At 41.8% G+C, this 23,597-nt stretch overlaps 1 protein-coding gene and 1 pseudogene across 1 annotated transcript in view; one reads left to right on the forward strand and one right to left on the reverse strand.

Moving 5' to 3' along the window:
- NDFIP1 (Nedd4 family interacting protein 1) overlaps window positions 1-21,075 on the reverse strand; it is a 51,013-nt gene extending 29,938 nt beyond the window's left edge. The window contains exon 1 of the mRNA XM_055331804.1: window positions 20,799-21,075. Coding sequence (XP_055187779.1) covers window positions 20,799-20,861 — 63 coding nt within the window. The 5' untranslated portion in view covers window positions 20,862-21,075. The remainder of the gene's footprint in view (window positions 1-20,798) is intronic.
- On the forward strand, window positions 1,052-4,043 carry LOC129513624 (tubulin beta chain-like; annotated as a pseudogene).
- Window positions 21,076-23,597: the final 2,522 nt, after the last annotated feature.

Genomic DNA, 23,597 nt, shown 5'->3' on the forward strand with positions numbered 1-23,597 from the left:
ATTTTCTCATTTTGAAAGCAAAAATCTTTATAATGTAAATTTTCCTTAAAAAAAAAAAACTGAAGAGGAGCACCTGGATGACTCAGCTGGTTAAGAGTGGGGCTCTTGGGCAGCCTGGGTGGCTCAGCGGTCTAGCGCCGTCTTTGGCCAAGGGTTTGATCCTGGGGACCCCGGATCCAGTCCCACGTTGGACTCCTTGCAGGGGGCCTGCTTCTCCCTCTGCCTGTGTCTCTGCCTTCTCTCTCTGTCTCTCTCATGAATAGATAAATAAAATCTTTAAAAAAAAAAAAAAAGAGTGGGACTCTTGATCTCAGGGTCGTTAGTCCAAGCCCTGTGTTGGGCTCCATGCTGGGTGTGGAGTCTACTTGGAAAAACAAAACAGGGGCACCTGGGTAGCTCAGTGACTGAGCATCTGCCTTTGGCTCAGGTTGTGATTCCAGGATCCTGGGATCGAGTTCCACATCTGGCTCCCCATAGGGAGCCTGCTTCTCTCTCTGCCTACATCTCTGCCTTTCTTTTTTTTTTTTTTAATATTTTATTTATTTATTCATGAGAGACAGAGAGAGAGAGAGAGGCAGAGGGAGAAGCAGGCACCATGCAGGGAACCCGATGTGGGACTCGATCCCAGGACTCCAGGATCACGCCCTGGGCTGAAGGCAGATGTTCAACCGCTGAGCCACCCAGGCGTCCCATCTCTGCCTTTCTCTCTGTATCTCTCATGAATAAATAAATACAATCTTAAAAAATACACAAATTCGGATCCCTGGGTGGCGCAGCGGTTTGGCGCCTGCCTTTGGCCCAGGGCGCGATCCTGGAGACCCCGGATCGAATCCCACGTCGGGCTCCCGGTGCATGGAGCCTGCTTCTCCCTCTGCCTGTGTCTCTGCCTCTCTCTATCTGTGTGACTGTCATGAATAAATAAAAATTTAAAAAAAAATACACAAATTGAAAAGCACTCTGTGCACCCACTCCTCAGCTCTTGCCTTGGCCTTTCCTTCCGCACATGCTACCACCACCACCACTACCACCACCACCGACCGCTGCTCTGAGAGAGATTGTGCACTTGCGGGCCAGCCAGTGCAGCCACCAGATTGTCACCAAGTTCTCAGGCCATCAGACTAGCAGGGCATTGCCCCTACAGGCACTTACCACAGCAACAGTGATCTGCAGCTGGAGCAGATCAATGTGTACTACAACAAGGCCACTGGTGGCAAGTACATTCCCTATGTGGTGCCATAGGCCTGGAGCTGGGCACCATGGACTATATGCATTCAGGACACTTTGGGCAAATCTTTAGTCCGGAAAACTTTCTCTTATGTCAGAGTGGTGCTGGGAACAACTGGGCCAAGGAGCACTACACAGAAGGTTCAGGGCTGGTTGACTTGGTGCTGGATATTTTGAGGAAGGAAGCTGAAAGCTGTGACTGCCTTCAAGGCTTCCAGCTGACTCACTCCCTGGGTGGGTGGCCTGGGTCTGGATGGGTACCCTCTTCATCAGCAAGATCCAGGGAGTAGTGAGGCAGGATCATGAACACATTCAGTGTGGTGCCTTCGCCTAAGGTGTCAGACACCATGGTGGAACCCTACAATGTCACCCTCTCCACTAGCTGATAAAAATCACAGATGAAACCTACTGCAGCATTGATAACGAGGCCCTCTATGACATCTGCTTCAAAACCTTAAAAACCCCACCTATGGGGACCTCACCCACCTGGTGTCAGCCATCACGAGTGAAGTCACCATCTGCTGTGCTTTCCTGGCCAGCTCAATGCTGACCTGTGCAAGCTGGCCATCAACATGGTCTCTACCTGTACTTCTTCATGCCCAGCTTGGCCCCACTGACCAGTGAGGGCTGCCATGGTACTGGGCCCGGACAGTGCCAGACCTCACGCAGACGTTCAATGCCAGGAACACGATGGCTGCCTGGGACTCCTGCCACAGCCACTGACTGTGGCCCCACTGTTCAGGGGCCGCACATCCATAAAGGAGGTGAACAAACAGATACTTAACATCCAAAACAAGAAGAGCAGCTACTCTGTGGAGTGGATCTCCCACAACGTAAAAATGGCTGACATCCCATCCTGGGAGCTAAAAATGTCTGCCACCTTCATCGGCAACAGCACGGCCATTCAGGAGCCGTTCGAGCGCATGTGAGAGCAGTTCTGTGCACATTCTGGCGCAAGGCCTTCCTGACTGGTAGGCAGTCAGCGAGGGCATGGACAAGACGGACGTCACCGAGGCTGAGAGCAACATGAACCACCTGCTGCCCCACTACCAGCAGTACCAGGACCCAGGCCGCCACAGGCAAGGAGGAGGGCGAGTCTGAGGAGGCAGAGGAAGAGATGGCCTTGCTGACATGTAGTAAAGCACGGAACCTGTGTGAACTCTATTGACTCACAATCTGTTCTCTGATAGCCGTGTCTCCATGGCACTTGATCTTTTTCTTGTTGTGACATCACACACTGTACATAACGCCACCTTTAACGCATTTTCATAGTGGGGGGGGAACCCCTGAAAAATTAATTGCTCCAAATCATCATTCTCTTGCTAAATCAATGTCTATGCCCCTTCATGGGAGACAAGGGTCCTGATTCCATCAGTTTCCTCACGGCTTAACATGAAATACGTAATTGCCAATGAATAAAAATAAAAAAAACCACAATGAATTGCAAACTAATTGTGGTAAAAAAAAATTCCTTAACATTCTCCCCTCCTGACAAGAAAAATATTAGGATCAAGAAATCCAAAGAGGGAAGCCTGGGTGGCTCAGCAGTTTAGCTCCTGCCTTCGGGCCGGGGCATGACCGTGGAGACCTGGGATCAAGTCCCACGTCAGGCTCCCTGCGTGAAGCCTGCTTCTCCCTCTGCCTGTGTCTCTGCTTCTCTCTCGCTCTGTGTCTCTCATGAATAAATAAATTTTTTAAAAAAAGAAAGAAATCAAAAGAGTTTGCTAACAACCTACTTTAAGAGCTGAGGATGAGCAGCATTAATTTATTTTTTTTCTACTTCAAGAGCTTCCCTAAAGAGAATTTAAAAAGTAAACCACCAGAATTAGACTATCACCAACAACATGGTTAATGTCAGAAGAAAAAAATAAATGCAAATCCTCTTAATACCAAAATAAACACACAATTAAAAGTCAATATTCATCAAAGCAAGAGAAATCAGAATAATGCCTTAAAAATTCAATGCAGTAACGGATTTAAATTAAATTCTAATACCACAGTAAATCCCCTCTGAAAGGCCATCAGTTTATAAAGCTTTTCAAAGATTTTTGTGGTTATCACTGTTACATACATAAATACAACTGATGAATAAAATTTGGTTTGGAAGGAAGGAAAATACTCTCAGTGTTTACCTTAGTCCTCAGAAATGAGAGCAAAGCTATAAACTATTACCAACTTGATGTGTTTTCATATTTCTTCACTTGAGATCCAAGTAATAATACGATCCAAAGAGAAAAAAGGAAGGCAAGACAATAGCCACTTATCTCCAACTTCAACTTTCCTAAGATGATAAGGGGCTAGAAGAAATCACTCCTCATCCACAGAGAAACTAAATTAGCCAACCATGGTATGACAGTGGCACTATAAGATTTTTGGGTGGAACCAGAAAATTGTCATCAACCTGCCAACTCCTAGGAACCATGTCTTATGTTCAAGTATTTCCACCACTGATAACTTCACCAAGATAGCATCAAGTAAATAGCGGCTAGTGTTTTCTGGCACTTAACTTCAGCAAAATCTGTAGCCAAGAACCTCCAAGTTAATGATAAGCCCCACCCTCCCTATGCTTCATGATTTTATAAAGACTGGGGAAAGAAGGAGGGACAATCATGCAACATTTTCAAATAGGTCTCTCTGCTTCTGAACTACCTTTTGAGAAGTAGCAAACTATTTACTAACCAATCCACGTCCTCAGTAACATTGAGTCCTACTTCTCCACTACATGGTTCCATAAGAAAATTCAGGCTTCAGAGCTCTAAGGCCTACTTGGGAGAAGTAATTAAAAGTCCTAGCAAAGACAAGCTGAAATGGAAGAGTAAGCACTTGGCTTGTTCCCTTTCCTTTCAAAAGGATTAGAAACCATTCATCTTTTGTTCATAGAATAAACAACATAAAAATAGTAGCTGGATCAGACTCACTTTTTTTTTTTAAGATTTTATTTATTTATTTATTTGACAGAGAGAGAGAGAGAGAGAGAGCATAAGCAGGGGGAATAGCAGAGGAAAAGGGAGGAGCAGGCTCTCCACTGAGCAGCGAGCCCAATATGGGGCTCCATCCCAGGACCCAGGAATCATGACCTGAGCTGAAGGCAGATGCTTAGCCACCCAGGAGCCCCATCATTTTTAAGTTTTATATACATATAAAACTTAATATATAAATATATATATATATAAATCTAGTCTATAAGTTAAATCGAGAGTGGTAAATACTGTTTGTGCTTTTTTAAAATTAAAAAAAAATTTTTTTTAAATTTATTCATGAGAGACACAGGGAGAGAGAGAGGCAGAGACACAGGCAGAGGGAGAAGCAGGCTCCAGGCAGGAAGCCTGATGTGAGACTCGATCCCGGGACTCCAGGATCATGCCCTGGGCCGAAGGCAGGTGCCAAACTGCTGAGCCACCCAGGGATCCCTATTTGTGCTTTTTAAAAAAAAAAACCCTGTATGTTGTGTTCATCTAAGATATGTTAAAGTTATAAAATATCAACATAGAAGCAAAAATGAACTCTTAACTATTCATTATTTAAAATGATATATTAGGCAATACTTTCTCTGAAGGAAAAAAAAAAAAAAGAAGTTGTCCCAACAGAACATGGACTACAACTGGAATCATCTATTCCAGGATTCTTTTAGAAGTCAAGAACAAGTTTAAGTTCTGGACTTGGAATAGAAAACACTTTTAGGGGATCCCTGGGTGGCTCAGCGGTTTAACGCCTGCTTTCGGCCCAGGGCGTGATCCTGGAGTCCCGGGATCAAGTCCCGCATCCGGCTCCCTGCATGGAACCTGCTTCTCCCTCTGCCTGTGTCTCTGCCTCTCTCTCTCTCTCTCTCTCTCTCTCTCTCTGTGTGTGTTGTCTCTCATGAATGAATAAATAAAATCTTTAAAAAAAGTAAACACTTTTAGCCTCTATTAAGATTTTATACATACACATATACATTAATACACACACGTGTGTATATAAAGATGTAAACTATTAAGATACACACATTAAGGATATGTGTAACATACATATATATGTCTCCCCAAATCCTAACTAAAACAATTATATGATGTAATATTAAAATTACAAAAGAATCCTTTTAAATCAGTCTACTGCAAAGTTATTATTAAAACTGCATGCCGGGGATCCCTGGGTGGCTCAGCGGTTTGGTGCCTGCCTTCAGTCCAGGGTGTGATCCTGGAGTTCCAGGATCGAGTCCCGCATCGGGCTCCCTGCATGGAACCTGCTTCTCCCTCTGCCTGTGTCTCTGCCTCTCTCTCTCTCTCAGTCTGTGTCCCTCATGAATAAATACATAAAATATTAAAAAAAAAAAAACTGCATGCCTATCAGGATATCTGGGTAGCTCAATCAGGTAAGCAACTGACTCTTGGTTCCGGCTAAGGTCATGATCTCTGCATCATGGGTTGGGACTCTTTGTGCTCAGCATGGAGTCTGCCTGAGATTTTTCCTCTCCCATTGCTCATGTTCTCTCTCTCAAAAAAACAACAAAACCCTACATGCCTCGAGTAATATATTTAAATTAGTTTGATTCATATACCTTTTCTGTAAAACAGGTAAATCACACACACAGTACTTAAAACTGTAAACACAATTGGGACACCTCACCTGGCTGGCTCAGTCCATAGAGTATGAGGCTCTTGTATCATGTACTTCCTAACAAAAATTAAAAGAACATTATGATTCTATGATTACCAATTTTGAAAAAAATGGCACAAAAGCTTACCAAACACAAAGGAGAAACAGACATCTTCAACCTTTATCTCCTAAGAAATAAGAAACGTTAGCACAATACACTAGGTATAAATATGTTCAATAAAGGTTTGTGGTACGAGGATGCCTGGGTGGCTCAGCAGTGGAGTATCTGTCTGTCTTGGGCTCAGGGCATGATCCCAGGGTCCGGGGACCAAGTCCTACATCAGGCTCCCTGTGAGGAGCCTGCTTTTCCCTCTGCCTGTGTCTCTGCCTCTTTCTTTCTTTCTGTGTCATAAATAAATAAATAAGTAAATAAAATCTTAAAAAAGATTCAACACATTTACTTTTTTTTTTTTAACACATTTACTTCTTATCCCTTCCAAAACCACCTTAAATGTAAATATCAGCAGAGTTTTGTTAATTTTAAGGCAAAAAACTATAGAGTCAAGTACTGGTAAAGAAAGCAGCGGTAAAATTGTAAAAGCCAAAAGCAGGATGACAGGTGGCAACTACCACAGTAGACCCAAGAAAACTGAAGCCTAAACCAGAAAGCAGAAAAGCAACCTGTCTGGCACTATATCCTCAAAAGACTCAAGAACTGGTGGCAGCAGGTACTAGTGGAAGTAGGAATGACAACAATATCGAAAAGCAGAAAGGTTGTAGATGTGTCAGACACACATGGCTCCCAAGATCCCCTTTAGAAAACTAGAGATTTATTCTCTGGAGACTGTCAAATACAGAGTTTTGGACTGGAGACAGAGTTCATGAGAAAGGGTTGCATACCAGAAAAAAGTGATTAGTGAGAAGTTTATGAACTAAATGTTGAGATCTCCCAGCCTCCTTCCCCCCAATTCAGCTCCCTTCTTACTAGCAGCCAGGCATGATCTCTGAGGGAAATGCACCCCAAGAGAAGACTAAAGACACTGTCACTCAGCCTCGTAGGTTCAACAAGAAACTCCATCAAGCATACTAAAGGTCCAAACTGCTTTACTAACTGTGCACTCCGAATCAAGCAGGTAAAGATCACCACACACCTAATGAAAGCTTCTAATGGTCATAAAAACACAAAGCAAAGAGAATACATGCAATGTGGAGGAAACAATAGGCAGGAAGATGCAAACTTAAAAGAAAGGAAAAAGTTTTCAATAATCTCAGAGAAGAGAAACAAATTAGAACCATAAAACAAGGACAGTGTGCTATAAAGAAAAAAAGGGAGGATTAAAGAGTTTTTGAAAATTAAAAATAACAAATTAAAATTGTATCAAAGACTTAGAATCTAAAATTGAGAAATCTTGGGGCACATGGCTGGCTCAGTTGGGAGAGCACGCCAACTCTTGATATCTCAAGATATCCTTGATATCTCAGGATCATGAGTTTGAGCTCTATATTAGGCACAGAGATCATTTAAATAAATAAAACTTAAAGATTTAAAATTGAGAAATCTTATGGAAAGTAGAAAAAAAGACAAAGATGAAAAATATGAGGATAAAAAATTTTTTTTAAAGAATCAGTACCAGAGGTTCTAGATACAAAGAGAAAAAAAAAAAAACCAAAGTAGAGAAAAAACAAACAAAAACTTTTATTTTCAAATTTTTATTTAAGTTCTAGTGAGTCAATATACAATGCAATGCTAGTTCCAGGAGTAGAAATCAGTGATTCACCACTTACATACATTACCTAGTGCTCATGACAAGTATCCTCCTTAATACTCATCCCTCATCTAGCCCACTCCCCACCCATCCCCTTCCATCAAGCTTTAATTTGTTCTCTATCTTTAAGAGTCTCTTCTGGTTTGTTCCCTAATCCCTTACCAGCCCCCTAATACATTCATCTGTTTTGCTTCTTAAATTCTACATATGAGTGAAATCATATGGTACTTGTCTTTCCCTGATTGACTTATTTCACTTAGCATAATACACTGCAGTTTCATCCATGTCTTTGCAAATGCCAAGATTTCATTCTTTTTGATGGCTGAGTAATATTCCAGTGTGTATGTATACCATATCTTCTTCACCAATTCGTCAGTTGATGGACACCTGAGCTCTTTCCATAGCCTAGAAATAAGAACTTAAAAAAAAAAAATTAACCAGGGCAGCCTGGGTGGCTCAGCGGTTTAGCACTGCCTTCAGCCCAGGGCCTTATCCTGGAGACCTGGGATCGAGTCCCACATCAGGCTCCCTGCAAGGAGCCTGCTTCTCCCTCTCCCTATCTCTGCCAATCTCTCTCTCTCTCTGTCTCTCATGAATAAATAAATAAAATCTTAAAAAAAAAAAAATTAACCAGAACTGACAGACATGAGCTTCCAGACCAAAAGGCCCCTCTGGATGCCCGGCACAATGGATGAAAGTAGATCTCAAGGTACAACACAATGAAATTTAAGAACACTGGGGACAAAAAGAAGCTCCTAAAAGCTTCTAGAAAGTAAAAGACAGCTAGAGAAAGTAGGTCCCATCTGAAGAATCAGATCTCAAAACTGGCTTTGTGCTTCCTAAGAGCAACAGTGGAACTTAGAAGACAACTGACTTAATGCCTTCAAAATTCTAAAGGAAAATTTTCATTGGACACCTGGATGGCTCAGCGGTTAAGCGTCTGCCTTTGGCTCAGGGTGTGACACTGGAGTCCTGGGATCAAGTCCCATGTCGGGCTCCCTGCATGGAGCCTGCTTCTCCCTCTGCCTCTGCCTCTTTGTGTCTCCCATGAATAAATAAAAAAAAAAAAGAAGGAAAATGTTTCAGGACCAAAAGTCTAAGTGTGAAGATAACATAAAAGAGTATTTGATGTGCAAAGTCTCAAAGGCAAGGGGGGCGGTGCTTAACTTCTCATGCATTCTTTCTCAGAAATATAGTAGAGGCTGTGTAGTAGGAAAATGAGGCAGTAAACCAACAGAGAAAGAACTGAATCAAGAAAAGGGGCTTTAGGGCAGTCCGGGTGGCTTAACGGTTTAGTGCCGCCTTCAGCACAGGGTGTGATCCTGGAGACCCGGGATCGAGTCCCACGTCAGTCTCCCTGCATGGAGCCTGCTGCTCCCTCTGCCTGTGTCTCTGCCTCTGTCTCTCATGAATAAATAAAATATTTTTTTAAAAAAAGAAAGAAAAGAAAAGGGGCTTCAATTAAAAACCCTGGGAAAGGAATCCCCCAGAATGATAACTAAACAACAGACCTTGGGGGCAACCTACTAGAATAGGTCAAAAGGCCAGTAAAGATCCCTCCCCACCTTCAGTAGTATCAATAAAATACCTGATGTACCTGAACATATCAAAAAAAACCTATGAGGTTGTATTAGTTAAGAGCCTAAGGAGGAATTAGTGCTATTAGCAAATTATTCTGTGTACACAGAAATGAAGCAAACAAAAAAATAATTACTTTTGAAAATTTATTTTAATTCCAGTAAAGATACAGTATAATATTAGTTTCAGGTGTATAATACACTGATTCAAAACTTCCATACATTACAGGTGCTCATCACAAGTGTACTCTTTAATCCCCATCACCTATTCTACGCATCCCCTTCACCCCGAAAACAACTATTAACTTCAAGGAAAATAAAGTACTATTCAGGCAAAGACAAGTAATCACAGTATACCAAATATCTCAGCTGTGAAACAGTGTCTATTATTTTCAATTACTGTAAATGCTGAATATTGATCTAACCACAAAATGGATACAACCATATCAGAAAAATGAAGAGACAGGAAGTAGGAGTATATGCAGCTGTGGGAAGGAGGTAAAAGACCAAATCTTACACCTCAGAGCAGTTAAGTCAATTTTTTAAACAGTGAAAACTGAAAAATCAAGAAGTAGCACACTATAACATTTCTTTAACTACAAGGATAATAACAAGATGATGGCAAAAGAAGCAGCTGAAAGAAAAAAAAAGGCTAAAAGAGCTAAGAAGCAGAGGCAAGTAAACAGAAGATTACTGTTTTTTAGTAACAAGCTCATAAGATTTGACTCTTAACTATCTGCGTGTATAACTTTGATATAAAAACTAAATGAGGGACAGTTTGGGTGGCTCAGTGGCTCAGCACCGCCTTCAGTCCAGGGCGCGATCCTGGAAACCTGGGATTGAGTCCCATGTCGGGCTCCCTGCGTGGAGCCTGCTTCTCCCTCTGCCTGTGTCTCTGCCTCTCTCTCTCTCTGTGTCTCATGAATAAATAAATAAAACCTTAAAAAAAAAAGTGATTATAAACTATGTCACAAAAGGGGAACCTCTCTGTTCAAGGGAAACTAACCTAATGTGGGGGGAGCTCCTCAAACTCCCCTTAGGACAGACTACCTAACTAAAATGGGGGCTAGGAGGAAGGGAGCATTCCAGGGAGAGGACAGAGTGAGAAGAGGCCTCCAGACCAGAGTGGGCGATGCACTCTAGGACCTGAAACACGTTTCCCGTTGGAAACCACAAATATGAGTGCCACCTCTTCTCCCAAATCCTTGTCTCTCCTATCTACATCTTGCTCATCCTTTTCAAGGCCAAGTTGTTTCATCTTCTCAGAAGCTTCTTACCTGAAACCAGATGAGCTCTTCCATCTTAAAATGATCTCACTTGCTGAATGTAATTAAATATTATGTCAAGACCACAATACATTCTCTTGAATCACTCACGAAGCAAAAATATAGAGAAGAAAATAAAAACTACCATAATCCCATCTTTTGGATATCCTTCTAGCCTTATGAGTGAATACAAATAATCGAATAACCTTTTTACTCACTGCATGGTGGAATTTCCCTTCATTAAATTACTTTTCTGTAGTATCAGGGTAGTATCTGAAAGTCAGTCTTTATTTTTTAAAGGGAAAAGCAAAGTTCCTTTCCACAAATAACTACAGCATTAACCAGAGACAGTTAAATAATAAAGCAATCTGCTAAGATAAATACAAAATCAGTGTTAGAAGGTATGCCCTGGTAATTGTTGAAATCCTGTTAAACACAATTATAGATTCTCACTTTAATGTTTCACGAAAATGTGAAGTCAAACTTAAAATGGCATTTGGATTATATTAAACCTGATACATAAAAAGAGATTTTAACCTTCCAAATAATAGCAGATGCTAAAACCCAATGAATACCTTACATGTCCCCCATAAACTTTCTCCCCATCTACTCAGCTAGTCCTTTCGGCCACAGCCAAAAGGTGGCAAAATAGCTGTGAAACTCACAAGATCACTTAACGCTGGTCATCTCATTAGTCACCTAAAATGAAACTGGGCGAACATGTCTAAGAGAATTAATGCTGCCTACCCTCACATACATGATTTTAAGCACATTAAAATACTACATCTGAAAACACAATCACCTACACAAGGACAAACTGTTGAAAACAACCTAATATTAACCATCAATCATGTATAAGATCCTCTACTAAAAATTACCCTCAAATCATAGTTCTGTTTCAAGAATAACTTGAGAATTTTAAAACTTCTGAAAATGCAACTACTAAAGGCAATCAACGAGAATACTAAAGCTCAGCCAGCTTCTTAAAAAAAAAAGTTACAGAATTTTAAAAATTACTATTTTCTCACATTTACAAGGACTATTAAAACATCTAAGCAGGGGCACCTGGCTGGTTCAATTGGTGAAAGGTGTGAGTCTGGATCTTGAGGTTGTAAATTCCAGCCCCATGTTGGATGTAGAGGTTACGTGAAAATAAAATCTTTAAAACAAACAAAAAACCCCCATCTAACCGGTAATAATAAAGTCCAGCTTCTGTCATGAAGTAATAAAATTGTATGACAGTGGGTGATGGTTTTATGGTGAACCTAAAATTGCTCTTAAAAAAATTAAGTTTATTGGGGTCCCTGGGTGGCTTAGTCAGTTAAGCATCCCACTCTTGATTTTGGATTGAGTCATAATCTCAAGGTCATGTGATGGAGCCCCCCCCCCCATCAGGCTCTGTGTTGGGCGTGGAGCCTGCTTGGGATTCTCTCTCTCCCTCTGCCTCACCCCCCCCTCCCGGCAAAAAAAAAAGTTTATTTGAAAAAGTCATAATTATTACTTCTCCTAATTTCTAAAAGCATTATTAAATTTTTTGCTACGATATACATGTTTGAGAGTGACCAGAAGAGAAGACTTAAAATTAGTACTATAAAATTATGAAATGGCATTCTTTACTGAGTGACCCTTTTTGAAAATATACTATTAACGAGATATTTTCTGTATTTTTATTTTTTTAAGATTTTATTTATTTACTCATGAGAGACACAGAGAGAGGCAGAGACAGAGGCAGGGGGAGAAGCAGGCTCCATGCTGGGAGTCCAACGTGGGACTCGATCCCGGGTCTTCAGGATCACACCTGAAGTATGCCTGAGCCACCTGGGCTGCCCTATTTTCTATATTTTTAAACAATGTATAATTTCTTTTATCTTTTAGCATAAACTCACCAACCATTTATATTTACTGACATCACTTTTAAAAATAATTACTCGGGGGCCTGGGTAGCTCAGCAGTTTAGTGCCTGCCTTCGGCCCAGGGTGTAATCCTGGGGTCCTGGGATCAAGTCCCACGTTGGGCTCTCTGCATGGAGCCTGCTTCTCCCTCTGCCTGTGTCTCTGCCTCTCATGAATAAATAAATAAAATCTTTTAAAAAATAATAATTATTGATCACAAAAGAAGTTTCCTGAATCATCAATAGAATGCCATCTCTTAGGATCAAAGCCACTAGTTTCTACACACACAAAAAAATCAATTATAAAGCTGGAAGGAATCAAAGTGATATGGTCCAACTATTTCATTTTTCAAAAGACCAAATAAGGCTAAAAAGAGGTTAAAATTCTCACCCACAGTCACATAATCTCTTACTTCATGACAGCGGCTGGACTATTACTGATTAGATGTTTTAATAAAGTCTTTTAAGTTCTCCTGAATCAGTCTCTACTTTGTGTCCAAAATGAACCTTCCAGATACTAAAGTCTACATTATAAGCTTCAAAAACTGCTTATTGGGGCTCCTGGCTGGCTCAGTTGGTAAAACATGCAACTCTTGATCTCCGAGTCATGAGTTCCAGCCCCATGCTGGGTACAGAGATTACTGTAAACAGGGTGTGCCTGGGTAGCTCAGTCCATGAAGTGTCTGCCTTTGGCTTGGGTCATAATCCTGGGTCCTGGGACTGAGCCTCATGTCAGCTCTCCACTGACCAGGGAGCCAGCCACTCCCTCTCCCTCTTGTGCTCTCTCCCTCACTATCAAATGAAAAAATAAAAATAAAAAAATATTTTAAAAACCCTCTGCTTATTAATGCAAAATTATATGAAAAGTTTGGATGCTATAACATAAAACTACTAAAATGAAAGCTTCAAAATACTAACAACACTCTATTCCTGATTCCCCAGTCCACAATATTTCATCTAAATTTCACAAGGACAAAATAAGTTAAAAATAATTTAATAAAAAAGTAAATCGCAAAAGCAGCACAGAATTCCATAGAGAAAGGATTATGAAGCTAAAGAGACTTGGGTTTTACCTACAGTGTGCTTTCAATTTCTATAGCACTGTATTCATAGTTAATCATACCTTAACGTTTAAGGTGAATGTGAGCAATAAATATATAGGTATTATTTTATTTTTATTTTTTTAAAGATGTTTCTTTTTTATAGATTTTTTTATAGATCTTTTTTTTATTTTTTAAAAGATTTTATTTATTTATTCATGAGAGACATAGAGAGAAAGGCAGAGACACAGGCAGAGGGAGAAGCAGGCTCCAAGCAGGAAGCCCGACGTGGGACTTGATCCCGGATCTCCCGGATCACGCCCCGGGCTGAACGCGGCGCTAAACCACTGAGCCACCGGGGCTGCCCTATAGGTATAATTTTTTTTAATTATTTATTTATTTATGACAGAGAGAGAGAGAGAGAGAGAGAGAGAGAGAGAGAGAGAGAGAGAGGCAGGCAGAGACACAGGCAGAGGGAGAAGCAGGCTCCATGCCCCGGGAGCCCGATGTGGGATTCGATCCCGGGTCTCCAGGATCGCGCCCTGGGCCAAAGGCAGGCGCCAAACCGCTGCGCCACCCAGGGATCCCTATAGGTATAATTTTATACTATTCTTGCAACTTGTAAGTTGAAACTATTTCCAAGTAAGGAAATTTCTTGTTAAAGGAATTTTTTAAAAAGCAAATCATGATTATTAACAAAAACTTTGGGAAAAAAAGAGAAATTACTCCTACTATTTTTCTTAGCCATCTATTATAAATGTATCAACCCACCAAAGGTGAAGGGAAAGGTGCTGACCAAAGTACCTAAGGAACTTTGGAAATGAGTACAGTCTGTAAGACTAAATGCAAAAGAAACTGTATATACAGCCTTGTCCTCTAGTTGATAAAAGTGTTTACCACAGAGGTGTAGGTTAACAATTCTGACACCACTGCACACATTTGTTAGAATTGAAGAGTTAAGTAAATGGATGGTGGGTGGTGGGAGCAAAGTTTCTCACTGCTGAAGTGGGAGTTTACAGACAGGCCAGGGCAGGAGTCTAGAGTGGTCCATGTAGCAATGGATTAGAGTTAGTTAAATATAGATACAGCTTACATATTGATATGCTTACAGATATGTATACACACATGTATTTCTTTACTCTGTTAACTTAGAAGGCCAAGAAGCAATGACACCCTAGTAGCAATGAGCACAGATCTTGGTTTCTAGTACCATTCTCCAATAAAAAGAGCAAGGGCTCCTTAGAAAAATGGCTGATTCCAGGATAGCACAGAAAATATACACAATATTAATGCCAAAAGTGAGGAAGTGCTTCAAAAAACCCAAAATGATGGAACCACGTCAGAGAGACAAGTGCCAACTGAAAGAGTCCCAATGGCCAAAACTGCAAAAACCTGAGCCACAAAATAAATCAGTATTGGATTATAACCCAAAGGAAAAAAAAAGAGTCCATCCTGAAATGACTAAATCAATGGGAAGAGACAAATATCCCATGCAGAAAAAATTCTGAGTAATTCTCTGCCCTCCACAAGGTGGAACATAACTCTTCAATCCTAAAGTGTATATTGTACATAGTGACTTCCTTTCAAAGAGCACAGTATGAAAAGGTGGGGAGTGGAGAAGAGTAATTTTACAGCAGAGGAACTTCACAAATACTATGTCAGCCAGGTGATCAAGGTCAACATCAACAGTGTTAAGTCATGCTGGTTGTGCATATTCTTGGTATGATGTGATGGAAATGCCACTTTACCTCTGTGGTCTTCCTCACCAAAACCCACAAACCCAGTTTGATCATGAAAAGATTCAGACAAATCCAATCAACTATATGAGCAGAAGGATGTTAGGTAAACCTATTTTAATTGGCTCACAATATATGTAAAACCAAACCACCATGCTGTAAGCCTTAAACTTATATAGTGATGTATGTCAATATTTTCTCAACAAATCTGAAAAAAAATCCCATTTGAGGGACAGTCTATATAAACACTTGACCAAAACTCCTCAAAATTGTCAAGATCATCAAAAACAAGGAAAATGTGAGAAACTATTACAGCCAAGAGGACCCTAAAGTAACATGACAACCAAATGTAATGTGGTAACCTGTATGGGACTATGAAACACAAAAAAAGGTCCTTAGATTAAAAAACAAAAATCTGGATAACTCCATACTTTTATGGAGTTTAGTTAATAACGTGTCAGTATTGGTTCATTAATGCCACAAAAATATCATGCTAACGTGGGAAAACTGGGTCCGGGGTACACAGAAGCTACTGTCTTTTCAATGTTTCTGAAAATCTAAAAACATTACAAAAATTAAAGGTTATTTTTAAACATTTTTTTAAAACTTGTTTTAAAAAGCAAAGGGAAAAAAATTATTAATGCCTGAAGAATGCACACCAACTTAAGCAGTTAGACCTCAGAAGAGACTGGAAGGGAAGGGAAATCAAGCTTTCCTTTACAAGTGTACTGTTTGACTCTAGTATATGAAGATACTCTTCATATGTATCTATGTACTATTGCATAACAAGAAGTGTTTAATTTTAAATGCCACATTTAAACACTGAATAACAAATAAAATCAAACTGTTGTTGAACAGACACCACTCTCTAAGCCTGGGTATTTCTATTCATAAACTATTAATTTCCAGAAAAACCTCCAAGTCACATTCAAGCAGCTCATTAACTAGGAACTGATATTAGTGCAACATGTGAATTTAAAAGAAAATATGTCAATATGAAAAATAGTTAAGGTGGATAAGAAACATACACGTGACAGGAACTGTTTTAACCAGTAAGAAAATATTTCACTAGAAATATTGTTAAATTTGACTAGTATTTAGACCTAGTATTTATAACTTTCAATATAATAAATTGTGTTACTCAGAAAAAAATGAGTCATTTTAACAGAAGTGCTAAGTGACGTCTAATAACACTCACTTTATTACTATACTTGCTGAAGGCAACAACACATAGTGCTCTTCTATCTAGACAGCCACTAGAAGCAATTACAATTAGAGTATATAAGGCTCAACAGATTCAATATATGGTATTTACCAACTGCCTATATTGTAAAAAATGATTTGAGAACAAAGATAAGACCATTAAGCTTATCATTGAGGCTGCTTTATCTAAACGGGCACCATCTACTACCACAAGAATATGGTGCCACTCAACAGCTGTACTTGTTCATGAATAAATAAATAAAATCCTTAAAAGAAAAAAAAAATTGGAACTCTGATGCACTGCTGGTAGGAATGTAAAATGGTGTCTGTACTACAGAAAACTGTATTTTTTAAATAAAGAATTTAAAAATAGCATTACCATTGAACCAGTAATTTTACTTGAGCATATAACCCAAAAGGACTGAAAGCTGAGCCTCAAAAGAACACCTGTATACCTATATTCACAGCAGCATTATTTACAATGGCCAAAAGGCAGAACCACTGCAACTGTGCACCAATGGATGAAAGGGTAAACAAAATATGCTACATGCATATAGTACTAGTCAGCCTTAAAATGGGAGGAAATTCTGACAGGTGGTACAACATGGGTAAACCTGGAGGATATGAAGCTAAGTGAAATAAGCCAGTCACAAAAGGACAAATACCATATAATTTCATTTATCTGAGGTAGAGTAATTAAGTTCATAGAAAATAGAATGATGGCTATGGGGGCTGGGAAAGGGGAAAAGGGGAGTTATTGTTTAATGGGTATGGAGTTTCAGCAGGGGAAGGTGAAATAGTTCTGAAAATGGGTGGTGGTGAGGGCTGCCCAATAATGTGAATGTATTTAATGCCAAAGAACTGTACACTTAAAAATGGCCAAAATGGTAAATTTTATATATATTTTTATGACAATTTTTTAAAGTTTAAAAAAAAACAATTCTCATCTCAATATTTTTGGAAAAGTCTTCTTTGATCATTGGAATAGGCCACAAATACAGCAAAATAATCTCAAAATCTTGACATAACACTCTAAGGGGCATTCCTAGATATAATTACAACTTTTCAAACTAAAAAGATGAAACCACATGGGTGCTTTTCACTCCTTCCTCCAGGATCGTGATCTAACACTTCTGCATAAATATGGTTTGGCCTGGCAGAAAAGAAATTCTTTCCCTGATCTATGAAAACCTTCCTCCACAATCCTGAGAATTTATCTAAAAAGGTAGCATTCCCAGCGCGGCTCTACAAGGTCATCAGACTACATTACAAACTTATTAATGATGCTTGCAAGTGGGCAACTTCTTCAGCAAGCAGTAAGCCTAAAACAAAACATCCTAGTCTATTTTAAAGCCTATATGGCAGTGTCATCGTGGCCTCCTTAGATTAGATTCAAATCCAAAGATCCCAAAACATTTCAGGAAGTATTTGGCAAAATTCATAAAATAGGCAAAGACATATTCCAGTGAAGCAAAGAGGGCTTGGAATGGTTGAAGAGGAATAAATGTCTGGAGAGACGGTGACGTATTACAGATTTCTCAACACGGGGCTTACCTACACACACACCTTTCTGAAACAGTGCTTCTGAATATCTGAATATAAAAATCTCAGCTGCAAAAAAGGAGAAAAAATAAAGCCACAGGAACCTATGAGCCCAGGCTTTCTGTGCAGTCTGTCACAATGCTAAATTCAAGTTGTGCGTAGTGCACTACCAATAAAAGAAATCATAAAGGCAAAACTGTGTTTGCATTTAGTAATGAATCACACAGTCTTCCACTGCATTTACTTTACTAGAGAACCAGCTCTATTTGATGAACCAGATCAAGGAGAAGTCAGAACTGCCTTTTGTGACTAGAGTATCATGCTCCTATCAAGTTGCCTGAACAATTCATCAACATTCTATAATGCAAAAGCCTTTTAAATATGTATGTGTACTCTCTGACCAAGCATTTCCACATCTAAAAATTTATACTCAGGAAAAGAGAAACAGATGTACACAAAAGAAACTTCAGTGAATAAAAAATTATGAACACACTTAGTTTAGTGGCCAACAACAGGCAACTGACTTGAACTATGTACAACCAGTTACATGCAATGCAGACATGAAAAAACTACCCTATTTTATACATCTATATGCCTCTGTACAAACATGTGAACAAATACATGTACATGCAAATTTGTGAATGCACATGTGTCTGAGAACATGACACACATGGGCACAGTGGATGTATAAATGTATACATGTGCACATATGCACAAAATGTGTACAAGTAAAACTAGGGGGCTCGTGGAATGGTACATGTGTACAAAGATGTGTCTGTATATTTATCCATGGATACATGAGAAAATGTATACGCACATATATATATATGCTAATGCACATGCCTATATTTGGAACATGAGCCTGTGTTTTAAGTAGGTGAGTGTGTATTTATCCTTGTAATCACTACTTAGAGGCTGTGACCTTGAGCAAGTTAATGAGCCTCTTGGAGTCTTGACTTTGTCATCTATACAATAATACCAAACCTTGCCTCATGGGAGTTTCATGAGGATTAGGGAAATAATGGATGTAAAGCCCTCAGTACCGTGATTGGCACATAGTAAATGCTCAGTCAGTATTAGCTTTCCTTATCTGTACACATGTATACTGATTTATACTTACGTATATTTACATACCTATAAGTCCACAAAGATACACATCAAAATATTAATTTTGGTTACCTATGGGTGATAAATTTTTACTGTGGGTTTTTTTTTTAGGGGGGGGCAGCTTTCATATTTTGCAATTTTTCTAGGAAGATTATTTTTTTATGCTGTTTTTTGGAGGTTATTTCTTTCAACATAATGATTTTCAAAAATAAAATAAAGATGACCTGTCCCTGACACACCTCAATTCTGCATATTTAAAGCTGTTAAATATAAATATTACACCAAGGAATACATAGTTTTGATACTCCATCAAATTTTTTTGTATTCCAGCAATATGTCAGCATTACCTAATAGCTCAAGAAGATGGCAGTACAAAGAAAAGCCACAGCTTTTTCCTTGTTTGCCTTTTACAAAACAGGATGAAAAGAATGAATTAGATCACAGTGTGGGGTACAAGTGATTTTTGAACACTCTGGTGACAGTTAAGTGACACCTGTCATTTGTATTTTATTAAAGCAGAGAGAAACCCAGCGCCTCACCCAAGGTCATACAGAGAAAAAAAAAAAAAAAAAAAAAAAAAAGCATGTGCCAGACCACAGGCTGTGAGAGATCTGAGGACTAGACTGCATTGCCACGGTCTGGGCATGTTTATGAAACCAAGAAGCTAAATTCTTAACCAGTCATTTCAGAAGTCCGGCTGGAGGAGGGAGGAAATTACTACACAGGGCTGATGACAGCAAAACAAACTGGTAACTGGCTGCACTGAGTTAATCTAGATGTTTTAATCAGACTGTTTTTCGTTATTTCTGAAATACAAAGCTGTAGATCATCAATGATAGGGCATCTAATTTCATAAAAGCACGACTGATATTTGTATGCAAATTATACCAAGAAACATCTGAAAGGACAAAACGCAAGCAGTTATCAGCGGTTCCAATCAACACCAGTTCCCACCTGGCTTAATTCCCACAGTTAAGATGTGTTAGGTTAAATAGCACTAAAAATCCTGCAGATGGTCTCTGAATTTCCGAGGGGAACCCAGCTAGTAGAACAAGCAGCTCTTTTCCCTAGGGCCTCAATTTATAAATCATAACCGGGATAATACTCCAATCAATCCCTATACATTTCCTCCCCAGCCATGCTATTAAATCTCCTTAAACGTCATTTCCAAGCTTTTAAAACACACACCCAGGCACACGCCCTGCAGCCTTCAGCGAGCTCACGACATTCGGGGGCACTGCCCCAGCTAAACAGCGCCTTTCCCAGACCTACTGCAAGCTGCAGACTTGCCTCTCGTCTCATTTTTGACTTTTGTCTTAAAACAGAGGCGCGGGGGAGGGGGAGGGGGGAGGGGGGATGGGGGATGGGTTTCGACGAACAGACTAGGCTCTGAAACCCCCGAGCAATCGCATCTCGTCACGGGGAGCCGTCGGCCGCAGTGGCAGCGATTTTAATCTTTTCTCTCCACCCAGTTTCCTTTTCCATCTCACGCTTGCTTCATCGCCTTCTTTCTTTTCTTTCCCATGACATCAAACCAGAGGTGCAGAAAGGGAAACTGCATGCCCCCGCGTGGGCGCCGCCCCGAGGGTCGCGGGTTCCGACTCGGCGGCCCGCCCGCCGCGAGAACTGCCGGGCGACGCCGCGGGCCAGAGGTTTTCCGCCGCCCGGGTGCCGCCCCCGGGTCGCGGAGGGCCGGGCCGGGGGGCCGGGCCCGCGGCGGCCTCGACTCCGAGCCCGCGGCCCGCCCGGCCCGCCCGGCCCGCCCAGGCCTGCCAAGCCGCGGCGTCGCGTCAGAAGTGGCCGGCGGGCAGGGGGCAGGGGGGCGGGGGGGCGGGGGGGGCCGGGGGCCGGGCGGGACTCGGCGCTGCTCACCTGCTGGTACCGGCTGCCGCAGGCCGGCTCCACCGCCGCCAGCGCCGCCAACGCCAACGCCATGGCGCAGCCGGCCGCAGAGGAGGAAGGCGGGCGAGCGGGCGAGCGAGCTCTAGGGGCGCGGGCGCTGCGGCCTGGGAGCGCGGGGAGGCCGAGGGGACGCGCCTCGCGTGGGTCTCGGTGGCCGCCGCCGCTTCCAGGCAAGCCGCCCTCCTCGGGTTGTGAGCGCCGCCGCCGCCGCCGCCGCCGCCGAGGCTCCGACGCGGCCCCTGGGGAGGAGGCGGGGACGCCGCCGACGACGCTGCGCCGCCGCCCCGCCCCGCCCCCGCCGCGCGCCCGGGCCCGGCCTCGCCCCGCCGAGCCGCCGCCCGGGGTGGGGTCCGGCCGGCCTCCCGCGCCCGGGGGCCGGGTGGCGGCGGGGCCGAGGCCGCCGAGGCGGGGCCGCCGCGGACGACTGCCCGCTGAGCTGCGGCCCGCGCGAGCCCCGCGCCTTCCCCGAGCGCTCTCCTCTAACCCTCCCCACACCCCGACGTGGGGGGCGCCCGGGGAGGCTGACACCCCGGCACGGCCGCGACCGGGGCTCCCTGGGACCCGCTGCACCCGCTCGGTTCTCTTCCAAGTCCCGGCTTGTCTGCCATCTTCCTAGATCAGGGGACTGCCAAATCCGGTCCGGTGGCGGTGGAAAGTGGAAGAGATCCATGTTTCATTGTCCATGAATTAAGTTTTACTGGAACACAGCCGTTCCCAAGTTGGGTACGGCCAGCAATCCCTGAAATACTTACTCTCTGACCCATTACGGAAAAGTTTCCTGACACTACGCCCTCCAGAACTCCTTCAGTAAAGATTCCAAGCAAGCACTACCTAGGATGGATGATGATAATAGCATTCTCCTTTTTATGCAGCCCTTTAGTATTCTAACAGCCTCATCTGTGGATAAGACATGTTCTTCCCATGTATGTATGCATGTAAATAAATCCACCCGGCCTGGAGCCCAACTCGGCTTGAACTCACAACCCTGAGATCAAGATCGCAGCTGAAATCAGGAGTTGGGCTCTTAACCCACCGAGCCACCTAGGAGCCAGGACATGATACTTTTCTGAACCAAAAGCTCTCCGAGGAGGTGACATGGAAGGCCAGACTCCAAAGATTCAGCCCTGCTGAGAGCTGAGAACACGTGCAAAGGCTGTGAGGGAGCCACAGGTTGCTTTGCGGAAGGACTGGAAGGAGGCAGGCAGGACTGCCCTAGGGGAGATACAATAACCAATGTTTCCCAAAAGAGGAAATTAAGCTTGAAGAAATTAAATATCTTGCCCAAGAACACAGAGCTAGGGACGGGAAACCTGGAATGCAAACCAATGAAACCAGCATTGTTAACTATTATCGTGCAACTAAATTATAAACTCTGTGAAGGGGAAAGTATGTCTCTCTTAAATATTTTTATATCTCCGGCAGCATCCAGCACAGCATAGCTATATAGCAGGCATGTGAGGTCTGCTGTTTCCTTCTGTCATACCCAGCCACCTGGAATTGCTTCTACCCACATGTCCAACCCAGAAAAACCTGGGTTTTTGAAGCTTGTTGCAATTCCTCTTCTTGATTGCCTTCCCGAGTGAATAGTCTAGGGTTGGCATTAGTATGATTATCGTTTTAGCTTCTAATTTTCAAGCTTAGGTGACTACATATTTTTGAACAGAGCTGTGTTTTGAAACTACCCTGAGGTTTCTACATGTACGAGCCAATTGTAACCCATAAAGATTCTAGATCTTTATCTTCCTCACTTTAAGATCTCTACCGGTTTCCAATCTCCTACATGTCTGTCTCAATATCCAAGTGTTAACCTCTCATATGTACACTTTGGGGGAGTGAGCAAATCCAGCAAGATGCCAGTCTGAGAATCTCAAAGTAGTACACTTCTTACTCTGTCTCATAGCTGTTTTTAATTCAGAGAAACAACTTTTAGGTGTAATAAGGTACAGTGAATCATTCTATACAAAATGTCCTACTTCATGGTCTTACATAAGGAAAAAAGTGTTTCATTTGAAATGCTTTAAAATCTCACCAACAGAAAGTAGAAATCCAGATTTCTTTGCCCAGATTATCTAAATTTACACGTAAGAAGGAATAAAAAAGATGTCTGTGCTGCCGCATATGGCTATTGGTGCAACAGCTGCCATCTTTACGCATGTCTACGGCGTGGTGACGTTTGTGGAAAAGATGTTGCTACCCTGCCCGTCTACTTCTTTCCTAAATTATTTTTTCCCTCAACAGCGATACACTCCCTGCATATGAACGTAATATAAATACTGGGCTTTCTCACTGAAATATTTTCTCTCAAAAGGAAAAAAAAAAAAAGTCCAGCTTCCAATCTCCCTTTCCTAATCCTTTTGCTGGTACCCCGAACCAAAATGTCTTGTGTTAACAGTGAAGTCTTGGTCTTTTTTTTTTCCGAGTTCCCCCCACAGCCTTTAATAAGTAAATGGAGATGATTTGTGTTGATTCAATGGATGGGTAAATTGGGAAGTTGAGAAACTGAGTCAGTGCTGTATAAGGTCTCCAGTTGGCAAGCAAACTGTACAGTGAAGGGGAAAATTGAATTTCTGACTCATGGATCCGTGCCTGCTGCAAGCCAAGCAGACAGAAAAGATAATCCAAGGCTATAAAAATTGCACTCTTTGGCTTCATCTGGAGATGTTGTCAAAGAGAGTTTCCACAGAGAAAGTTATTAATTTCAGATTATTGCACTTAGAAACTATTTCCCCACAGAATGGCAGTAATATTTTCCATGTGCAATATTTTTTA

Source organism: Nyctereutes procyonoides, unplaced genomic scaffold, assembly GCF_905146905.1.
Source record: "Nyctereutes procyonoides isolate TBG_1078 unplaced genomic scaffold, NYPRO_anot_genome, whole genome shotgun sequence".
Lineage (NCBI taxonomy): Eukaryota > Metazoa > Chordata > Mammalia > Carnivora > Canidae > Nyctereutes > Nyctereutes procyonoides.